Raw genomic sequence first — 12207 nt, 5'->3', positions numbered from 1 at the left:
CCAAACACAACAGTATGAAGCTAGGAATCAATTACAAGACAAAACTGCAAAAAAGCAGAAACACATGGAGGCTAAACAACATGCTATTAAACAACAAATGAATCAATAAAGAAACCAAAAAGGAAATGAAAAAATGGATGGAGACAGATGAAAATGAAAACACAAAGATCCAAAATCTCTGGGATGCAGCAAAAGCAGTTCTAAGAGGGAAGTGTATAAGGATACAGCCTTACCTCAAGAAACAAGAAAAATCTCAAACAATTTAAATTTACATCTAAAGGAGCTAGAAAAAGAAGAACAAATCCTAAAGTTAGTAGGAGAAAGTAAATAATAAAGGTGAGAACAGAAATAAATGAAATGGAGATTAAAATCAATAGAGAAGATCAATGAAACCAAGAGCTGGTTCTTTAAAAAGATAAACAAAAGTGATATCTTTAGCCAGAGTCATTAAGGAAAAAAGAGAGGATTCAAACAAATAGTATCAAAAATGAAACACAAAACAAACCAACACTACAAAAATACAAAAAACTCTAAGAGAATACTACACAAAATTATATGCGAACAAACTGGACAACCTAGAAAATGGATAATTCCTGAGAACATACAATCTCCCAAAACTGAATCAGGAAGAAACAGAAAATATAAACAGACCAATTACTAGTAACAAAATTGAATCAGTAAAAAATTCCCAAGAAATAAAAGTTCAGAACCAGATGGCTTCACGGGTGAATTCTACCAAACATTTAAATAAAGAGTTTAATACCTACTCTTTCAAACTATTCCAAAAAATAAAAGATGAAGGAATGCTTCCAAATTCATTCCATGGGCCAGAATTGCCCTGATACCAAAACCAAAGACACTACCAAAAAAAGAAAACTACAGGTTTTCCTAATATCCCTAATGAACATTACAAGGCAAAAATCCTCATCAAAGTATTAGCAAACCAAATTCAACAACACACTGGAAGGCTCATTTATCACAACCAAGTGGGATTTATTCTAGGAATGACAGAGTGGTTCAATATCCACAAATTAATCAACTTTATACATCACATTAACAAAATGAAAGTTAAAAACCATATAGTCATCTCAATAGACTCAGAAAGCTTTTGACAAAATTCGACAACTGTTCATGATAAATCTCAACAAAGTGGATATGGAGGGAACATAATTCAATATAATAAAGGCCATGTATGACAAATCCACAGCTAACATCATACTCCATAGTGAAAAACTGAAAGCTTTTTCCTCTCAGGAAGAAGACAAGGATGTCCATTGTTGCCATTTTTATTTAACACAGTACTAGAGGTCCTAGCTACAGCAATCAGAAAGGAAAAAGAAATAAAAGGTACCCAAATTGGTAAGGAAGAGCTACAACTGCCACTATTTGCAAATAACATGATACTATATACAGAACACCTTAAAAACTCCATCAATAATCTATTAGAATAAATGAATTCAGTAAAGTTGCAGGATACAAAATTAATATATAGAAATCTGTTGCATTTCTGTACACAAATAATGAAGTAACTGAAAGAGAAATTAAAACAATAACATTTACAATTGCACCAAAAAGAACAAAATACCTAGGAATAAACTTAACCAAGTGAAAGACCTGTACTCTGAAAAAGATAAAATACCAATGAAAGAAATTAAAGATGACACAAATGAAAAGATATACCAGGTTCATGCATTAGAACAAATATTGTTAAAATGCCAACACAACCCAAAGCAATCCAATTCCTATCAAAATATCAACAGTGGGGGGTGCCTGGGTGGCTCAGTGGGTTAAAGCCTCTGCCTTCGGCTCGGGTCATGATCTCAGGGTCCTGGGATCGAGCCCCACATTGGGCTCTCTGCTCAGCGGGGAGCCTGCTTCCTCCTCTCTCTCTCTATGCCTGCCTCTCTGCCTACTTGTGATCTCTGTCTGTCAAATAAATAAATAAGATCTATAAATTAAATATAAATAAAAATTAAAAAATATATCAACAGTGATTTTTTAAGATTTATTTGAGAGAGAGGAGAGGGAAAAAAAAAAAAAGAGGCATAGCAGAGGGAGAGGGAAAATCCCAAGTAGACTTCCCATTGAGCATGGACCCTGATGCAGAGCTTAGTCTCACGACCCTGAGACCATGACCTGAGCCAAAACCAAAAGTCAGATGCTCAAGTGACTGCCACCCAGGTGCTCCAATACCACCAGTATTTTTCACAGAACTAAATAAATAATCCTAAAATTTATGTGGAACTACAAAAAATCCTGAAGAGCCAAAGCAATTTTGAAAAAGAACAAAGTCAAAGGTATCACAATCCCGGATTTGAAGACATACTACAAAGGTATGATAATCAAAATAGTATGAGACTGGCACAAAAATGGACACATGATCAACTGAACACCCAGAAATAAACTCGTGCTTATATGTTCAATTAATTTATAACAAAGGAGGCAAGAATATACAATGGGGAAAAGAAAGTCTTTTTCAATAAACTGGGCAGTTACATGCAAAAGAATTTAACTGGACTACTTTCTTACACTACACACAAAAATAAACTCATGGGCGCCTGGGTGGCTCAGTGGGTTAAGCCTCTACCTTCGGCTCAGGTCATGATCTCAGGGTCCTGGGATCGAGTCCCGCATTGGGCTCTCTGCTCGGCAGGGAGCCTGCTTCCTCCTCCCTCTCTCTCTCTCTCTGCCTGCCTCTCTGCCTACTTGTGATCTCTGTCAAATAAATAAATAAATTCTTTAAAATAAATAAACAAACAAACAAACAAAAATAGATTAAAGACCCAAATGTGAGATGTCAAACCATAAAGCTCCTAAAAGAAAACATAGGCAATAATCTCTTGGACATCAGCCTTAGTAACATTTTTCTAGATATGTCTCCTCTGGCAGGGGAAATGAAAGCATAAATAAACTACTGGGACCACATCAAACTAAAGAACTTTTGCACAACAAAGGAAACCAAAATGAAAAGACAACTTACTGAATGGGAGAATATATTTGCAAATGGCATATCCAGTAAGGGGTTCATATCCAAAATACATAAAAAAGTTCTACAACTTAACACCAAAAGTAATCCAAATAAAAATGGACAGAAAATCTGAATAAACATTTTTTGAAAGAAACCATACGGATGGCCAACAGAAAAGATGCTGAACATTTTTAATCATGAGGGAAATGCAAAATCCAAACCACAGTGAGAAATCACCTTATACCCATCAGAATGGCTAGTATCAAGATAAGAAAGAGATAAGTGTTGGCAAGGAGATGGAGAAAAGGGAACCCTTGTGCACTGTTGGTGGGAATGTATATTGTGCAACCACTGTTGAAAACAGTGTAAAGTCTCCCTAAAAAAAAAAAAAATTTTTTAATAAAGATAGCATACAATCCAGTAATTCCACTACTGGGTATTTAGTCAAAGAAAATGAAAACAGTAATCCAAAAAGATATACACACCCCTACACTTACTGCAGTATTATTTACAATAGCCAACTTACAGAAGCAACCTAAGCGTCTATCTAGAGATGAATGCATAAAGCCCTAGTGTATATACAATGGAATATTAGTCAGCTATAAAAACAAAATGAAATCTGGCCATCTGCGACAACATGGATAAACCTACAGAGTATTATGCTAAGTAAAGTAAGTCAGACAGAAAAAGACAAATACCATATGATTTCACTCTTCTGTGGAATCTAAAAATGAAAACAAAATGGAAACAATAATAAATACAGAGAACTGATAGTTGTCAGAAGGGAGGGCAGTCAGGGGAGATAGCAAAATAAGTGAAGAATATGAAGAGGTACAAACCTCCAGTTATTAAATAAATAGGTCACAGGAATGAAAAATACAGCATGGAGAATACAGTCAAGAATAGTGTAGTAACACTGTATTGGTGACAGAATGTAACTACACTTACAATGGTGAGCACAGCAGAATGTATGGGGAGCTATCAAATCACTATGTTGTACACCCAGAAGTAATATAATCGTATGTCAACTACATGTCAATTTTTTAAAATCGGGTTTGCCTCAGATTGTGATTCAACTCACCAGGTGGTAGTGGCTTCGTATCAGCATCAAACACCAGTAAGTCTTGTTCTCCTTCCCTGAACTCAACACGGAGAATGTCACTAAGAGCTCCAACAAGTTCTGTCACATTTAAGAAGCCCAATTTTTTTGGTGAAAGTTGCTCTTTAAAGATTATCTGTCAAAAAAAAAAAAAAAAACCAAACAGAAATAACTTAGAACATACATAATAGGAATCTAACATACACAGATGCCCTTAAACAATGCCCATTAATTTGGACTTAGTCAAACTAAATTTGTAAGAGTCAGTGAACTCACATATTCCAGTAATACAAACCTAGAGACCTAAAATCATTTCCAGGCCAGTTTCAAGTTCCTTTTAAAGTATATGGTAAGTTGAAGTGAAAATTAGGAGGGCTTTTGGCCTCTCATTTTTAACAATGTCTAATTATAAAGCAGAAGTCTTAAAAAGGGGGGTGGCGATACAAAAGTCATAATAAAACTGGCTTTTTTTTTATTTAATTTCTTTTCAGTGTAACAGATTTCATTGTTTATGCACCACACCCAGTGCTCCATGCAATACGTGCCCTCCATAATACCCACCACCAGGCTCCCCCAACCTCCCACCCCCCTCCCTTTCAAAACCCTCAGATTGTTTTTCAGAGTCCATAGTCTCTCATGGTTCGTCTCCCCCTCCAATTTCCCTCAACTCCCTTCTCCTCTCCATCTCCCCACGTCTATTTCTTATTTTCAGATATATTCACTACCATTTTCAACATGTAATAAAGTAATACTATTTTAAAATATTTCCTTAAAATTTTATGATTTCATCATTAATCCAAACATAGATGTTTGGATTAATAAGCAGGTGTTAGTGTATCTCCTACAGTACTGTTCGATTTTCTGGACTTGCAAAAGAAGAAAAATTATACCAAATATAGAAAAATATATACGGGATATATACAAAATACGTTTGGTTTAACCTGCACAATGAATTGGAAGTTTGCCCTTGTTAGTGAGATCCCCCATTAAAATGTTCAAATTCCTAAACTTCTGTCTCCCTAACCATGGTAAAGCCACTGAACTAATCGTAATTCTTTTTCTGTTCCTTTAGCTAGACCAGGAAATAAACACTTGCTCTGACTTCACTACCTTAGGGGAAACTGGCAGGAACACAGAAGGTAAACACTCTAAAAGAACTAACTCCTGACAGAGGATGGGACTGCTGTATACCTTCTTGTTCATAGACACTATGGGACCCAACTCAACTCTTTATGACTTCTCCCAAGACACTTGAAAAACAGGGGCCCAACATCAGCCAAGTCATTGTTTTAAAGGGTCACTAATATACATCTACAGCTAGTCATGAATATCCCGAGAGAAAAAAGTCTGGTAGAAAAAAGGGGAAGGATGATGGTGAATGAGACTTGAATCTCTCCTTCTTAGCACATTATATATTATGGCTTCTTTCCCTTTTATGTTCATTAGTCTCTTTATTGGTTTATCTTCTCTGTAAAGTGCCTAGTATGATGAATATGCAGGCCAATCAAGCACAAGACTAGGCTGGGAAGGATTTCATTAATTTTTTAATACATGTCATTTAGGAGTCTCAAAAAAGTATATGGCAAAACTAAGTCTCTGACCCAATCTCATCCTTCAGTGGCACAAGAGATCTCTTCCCTGGAGGTAACCAATTACTCCACGTTCTTGCATAAACCCTCATCTTCAGTTTCTTGAGCAACTTTCTAGAAACTATCAAAATCTGAACACACATCATATTTCGGCATAATAGATTATATCTATTGTACATTTTTCAGTTAATGCAGAGATAATCCCCTATCAGTACATGACACAATTGAGTTCTGCTTTGTAGATGGAGAATTAGTATTAGTAAGTTGGTTCTGTCCATTGATGGGTATGTCAGGTACATTTTTTCCTTAATTCCTTTGTTCCATCTCCAGCTTTATAGACTCCCAACCATAAGCACTTCTCTCTTCCAATTCAATTTTAACTTAGAGTTTATATTTGTGCCTTCAAATATATGAATATATCCTATTACACGATTTATTTCCTCACTGTGTGGATTTTGCAAGATGACACTCCAGTGCAAAAACTGTTTTCTGTTTTCTGGATCAAAGGCTTGGTCAGACTCATGCTCTGTGCCTTTAAGTGATGCTGTATAATTTATAAAGAGGCATGTAATGTCTGGTTGTCTCTTTTTTGGTGGTGTCAGGAGCCATTCCTGGTCCATACCTAGATCTGCTATTTTACTAAAGGTTTTAACATAGTGAAATTCTATCAATTCTTTTTTGTTACTTAGTTGGAACATTTTATGGATATGCTCTCCTCTTCAGCTACTGGGTTACCCAGTCATACCAGTTCACTTAGCAAAGCCAGGATAAGTGACTGGCTTTCTCTTTATTATTTTTCAAGAAAATAAATTGGTTCTCTACCATCCTCTATGATGACCAGTTAGTTTTTAATATCATAGGAACTCAAAGAATTAAACATTTGATGGGCTTCAAACCACTGCACGTATTATCCTTACTGATGATTCCCGAAATAAGTCTTCAAGTGGATTCCTAAGCCCTTCTGATGTGAACCTAGTCTTTAATAGGTTCCTTATTAGTCTGGAATGAAAAGATATTCCAGGTTCTGTTTATGCAACTATAATATGTTTATACACACAATTAAAATCATCCTGTAATTGCTTCCATATATCCCATAATTATTACTATGCTCTATACCACATTATACAACAGTCTCAAAATTGAGTAACAGGACTAACATTAGCACCATCAATATAATAAAAGCAATTAAACTTTTAGGCCTATGCTGACTACTTCTCTGTCATTTCATGGAATTGTTCTTTATCTACATTGTCAGACTATATAGCCATCATGTACTATATTATCTCCTTCATTTGCTCTTACTTTTACAAGGAGCGGTCACTATCAGTTCTTTTGTTGTTATCTCTCAACAGTTCCAGTTTTCTTAAGTTCATTCAACAGTAGATTCCTTGAGAAGGACTCATGAAAACAATAGTTCTTGAATTCTCACATGGTGATGACAGCTTCTCTGGTGCTCTATACTTGAAGGTTAATTTTGCTAGCTATAAAATCCTTGGCCTACTTTTTTTTTCCTTGAGTATATGAAATATGTTATGCCCTTTCCTTCTAGCATAAAATACTGCTGTGAAAATATCCATAACCTAATTCTGTCTCCCTTATAAATCACTTGCTCTTTTTGTTTAGATGTCCAAAGGATTGTTCTTTTCCTTTAAGTCCAATAATTTGATGTGGGTCTTTCTGGTGAACATTCCCAAGTATGTCATGTGTTCCTTCAATACACAGCTTCAAATCTTCCATTTTAGTAAAGTTCACTCAAACTACAGTTTTCAGTATTTGTTCTGTTCCACTCTTTGGTTTTATTATTTATAAGTTGGCTCTTCTCTGCATGTTTTCAGAATCTGTTACTTTCTCTTACATCTTTACCTTTGTTCATTTTTTCTCACATATTCTTATAAAAAATTTCAAACATGCGGTGCCTGGATGGCTCAGTCGTCAAGTGTCTGCCTTCAGCTCAGGTCATGATCTCAGGTTCCTGGGATCGAGCTCCGCATCAGGCTCCCTGCCCAGCAAGGCATCTGCTTCTCCCTCTCCCACTCCCCCTGCTTGTGTTCCCTCTCTCACTGTCTCTCTCGCTCTCTGTGTCAAATAGTTAAAATCTTTAAAAAAATTTTCAAACATGGCAGGAGGTGAAAAACTTGGACAGTGAACATCTACCAGGCTCAGTGATATAATTATTAGCATTCTCCTATATTTGCTTTATCATCTACCCATCCACCTACCAATCATGTTATCCTTTTATACATTTCAGAGTAACCTGCAAACATCAGTACCCGTAACCCCAAAGTAGGTTAGCATGCACATAATTAACTGGTTTCAATACGTTAGTTTTTTAAGGTGAAACTGACATACACTGAAACACTTCAAAACTTCAGGTGACCATTCAATGGCTTTGATAAAAGCAAAACTGTATAACCCAAACCCCTGTTCAATACATAGAACACTTCCATCAGCTCACCAAGTCCTCCCTTGCCTAGAGACAAATAAGTCTTTTCCACCACAGAGTTTATTTATGTGTTTATCTAGCTATTCTAGCACTTCATATGGAAAACCTCCTACAGTACTATTCTGTGTAAGGCTTTGTTCACCAGCAAGTGCTTCTCAGATTCATCCATGTTGGCTCATGTATTAGTTTATGTCTTCTTAAAGGTGAATAAGTATTTGACTGTAAAAATATACCACAATTTCTTTATTCATTTCCCCACTGGTGAATAATAGGGTTGTTTTCAGTTTGGGCTATTTAGTATAAAGCTGTTATGAATAATACATACAAGTCTTTTGGGGAAGGGACACAGGCTTTGGTTTTTCTTGGGAAACATCTGGGTCAAGGGGGTAAATATATGGTTATTTTATAAGAAACAGAACCATTTTGAAAGTAGTTGTACCATTTTATAATTGCATTAAAAATGTATGAGAGTTTACTATCATGCATGCACATATCTGCATTTGCAAACTGTTCATTTTTTGCAATTTTTTTAATGGATTGTCTGGCTTTCTGTAACGGAGCTACAAAAGGTTCTTTATGTATTCTGGATTTAAGTCTTTTTTTAGATGTATGATTGTAAATATTTTTCCCCAGTCTGTGATCTGCCTATTAATTTTTAAGCAGTCTCCTAAATATAATTTTAATAAAATATCAATTTTCCTTTAAACGATTGTTGCTTTCTATGTCCTAAGAAACTCTTTATCTATCCCCAGGTTAGGAATATGTGTTTTCTTCAAGATGCTTTAATTTTCAACCTTTTCATTTGAGTCTATAATATCTCTCAAATTAACTTTTGTACAAGGTACGAGGTTGAGGTTGAGGTTCATTTTTCTCCTTTAGGGATATTCAGTTGTTCCAGCACCATTTTCTGAACAGATATTCCTTTCCCCATTTAATTCCTCTGGCACCTTTGTCAAAAATCACTTGAGCACATATGAATGGATCTCTTCATGTATGCTCCTATATGACAAATTCATGGGTTTTTCAATGTTTACAAATAGCCTGCAGGAATTGTGATGAAGAATATAATGAATCTAAAGCATAACAACAATATTGAGACTTTTCACCCATGAATGTGTTACCTCTTGCATTTCTCTCAGCAATGTTTAGTAATTTTCAGTGTAGATGTCTTATATTTCTTTGTTAATCTTATTTTCAACTTACTTAAGTTTGACAGAAATTTCTAAATTTCTAATTGTTTTCTGCCTTTATATAGAAATGTAACAGGTTTTTCAAATATTAACCTGTATCTTGTTAGTTCTAGTAGTTTTTTCATGGATTCCTGAATATATTCTACCTAGATAAACATATTTCCTGCAAATACAGACAATTTTACTTCTCCTCTTCAGGTTCAATTTGTATCTTTTAAGGGATTTGTTCATTTCTTCTAAGCTGTCAAATGACTCGCACAGTTGTTTATAATATTCCCTTGTCATTTTATATCTGTAGGATCTATAATGACAAAGTCTCTCTCTTTCATGATACTGCAATGTGTCATTTTTTTCTTTTTAAGTTTCCAGTGGTTCACCAATTTTGGTGAACTTCCAAAGAATCAACATTTTGCTTTAATTTTCCCTTAAGTGCTAATTTATTGGTTTCTATCCTTAGCTTCATCACTTTGTTCCTCCTACTTGTTCTGAGTTTACTTTGCCCCTCTTTTTCTAGCCTGCTTAAGGGAGACCCCTAGGTCGACGATGATTTTATCATTTTCTTCTTTTCTAATTTAGATATTTCAGAGCTATCAATTCTCCTGTGAGGACTGCTTTGGCTACATCTCACAGATTTTGACATGCTGTATTTTCATTATCATTCAGTTGGAAATACTTTCTAATTTCCCTAATAATGATTTAGAAAAATGGTGTTTAATTTTCAAATTATCTGAAAGGTTAAATTCTTAAATAATCTGTTGTTTGACTTGTAATTTAATCCCTTCTTAATCAGAAAGCATACTCTAAGATTTCAGTATTTTGAAATTTGTTAGGACTTAATTCTATAGCCAACTAATGTTCTATCTTGGCAAATGTCTCATATGCACTTGAATTGAAAGCATATTCTGCACTGTTGAGTCTCTTCTATAAAACGGACCAAGATGGTAAAGAGGGTGGCTCAGATTTTCTACATCCTTATTCATTTTTTCACTATTCTATCAATTGCTGGAAAAAGAAAATGTATTTGTGGAATTCATCATTTTGTCAATTTTTGGATCATTTATTTTAAAATATCAGGTAAATACACATTTAAATGTTGTGTCTTCCTAAAGAATTGATCCTCAAACTATAAGATACCTAGGAATAAACTTAACCAAAGAGGCTAAGAATCTGTACTCAGAAAACTATAAAGTACTCATGAAAGAAATTAAGGAAGACACAAAGAAATGGAAAAATGTTCCATGCTCCTGGATTGGAAGAACAAATATTGTGAAAGTGTCTATGCTACCTAAAGCAATCTACACATTTAATGCAATCCCTATCAAAATCCCATCCATTTTTTTCAAAGAAATGGAACAAATAATCTTAACATTCATATGGAACCAGACAGAAAAGACCTCGAATAGCCAAAGGAATATTGAAAAAGAAAGCCAAAGTTGGTGGCATCACAATTCCAGACTTCAAGCTCTATTACAAAGCTGTCATCATCAAGACAGTAGGGTACTGGCACAAAAACAGACACATAGATCAATGGAACAGAATAGAGAGCCCAGAAATAGACCCTCAACTCTATGGTCAACTAATCTTCAACAAAGCAGGAAAGAATGTCCAATGGAAAAAAGACAGCCTCTTCAATAAATGGTGTTGGGAAAACTGGACAGCTACATGCAGAAAAATGAAATTGGACCATTTCCTTACACCACACACGAAAATAGACTCAAAATGGATGAAGGACCTCAATGTGAGAAAGGAATCCATCAAAATCCTTGAGGAGAACACAGGCAGCAACCTCTTCGACCTCAGCCGCAGCAATGTCTTCCTAGGAACATCGCCAAAGGCAAGGGAAGCAAGGGCAAAAAGGAACTATTGGGATTTCATCAAGATCAAAAGTTTCTGCACAGCAAAGGAAATAGTTAACAAAACCAAAAGGCAACTGACAGAATGGGAGAAGATATTTGCAAACGACATAACAGATAAAGGGCTAGTGTCCAAAATCTATAAAGAACTTAGCAAACTCAACACCCAAAGAACAAATAATCTAATCAAAAATGGGCAGAGGACATGAACAGACATTTCTGCAAAGAAGACATCCAGATGGCCAACCGACACATGAAAAAGTGCTCCACATCACTCAGCATCAGGGAAATACAAATCGAAACCACAATGAGATACCACCTCACACCAGTCAGAATGGCTAAAATTAACAAGTCAGGAAATGACAGATGCTGGTGAGGATGTGGAGAAAGGGGAACCCTCCTACACTGCTGGTGGGAATGCAAGCTGGTGCAACCACTCTGGAAAACAGCATGGAGGTTCCTCAAAAAGTTGAAAATAGAACTACCCTATGACCCAGCAATTGCACTACTGGGTATTTACCCTAAAGATACAAATATAGTGATCCGAAGGGGCACGTGCACCCGAATGTTTATAGCAGCAATGTCTACAAGCCAAACTATGGAAAGAACCTAGATGTCCATCAACAGATGAATGGATAAAGATGATGTGGTATATATACAAAATGGAATACTATGCAGCCATCAAAAGAAATGAAATCTTGCCATTTGTGACGACGTGGATGGAACTAGAGGGTATCATGCTTAGTGAAATCAGTCAATCAGAGAAAGACGACTATCATATGATTTCCCTGATATGAGGAAGTGGAGATGCAACATGGGGGGCTTGGGGGGTAGGGAAGGAAAAAAATGAAACAAGATGGGATCGGGAGGGAGACAAACCATAAGTGACTCTTAATCTCTCAAAACAAACTGAGCTAAAATCAAGAGTTAGATGCATAACTGACTAAGCCACCCAGATGCCCCAACATTTTTCTATTTAATTTCTTCTGATTCCATCTGTATTCCGTTCCTCTCAAACTTTGTTCCATTGTTGTCTTTCCAGCAAGACAGCTGAACAATAAACCC

At 35.7% G+C, this 12207-nt stretch overlaps 1 protein-coding gene across 1 annotated transcript in view; it reads right to left on the bottom strand.

Annotated features, from left to right (window-relative positions):
• The window catches only part of TDRD5 (tudor domain containing 5), an 85307-nt gene that overhangs the window by 40660 nt on the left and 32440 nt on the right, over positions 1-12207 (bottom strand). Inside the window, exon 7 of the mRNA XM_080825056.1 lies at positions 4050-4203. Coding sequence (XP_080681182.1) covers positions 4050-4203 — 154 coding nt within the window. The remainder of the gene's footprint in view (positions 1-4049; positions 4204-12207) is intronic.

The sequence above is a fragment of the Martes martes genome (genome assembly GCF_963455335.1).
Source record: "Martes martes genome assembly, chromosome: 15".
Classification (NCBI taxonomy): Eukaryota; Metazoa; Chordata; class Mammalia; order Carnivora; family Mustelidae; genus Martes; species Martes martes.
This window is presented reverse-complemented; position numbering and strand designations above follow the sequence as displayed.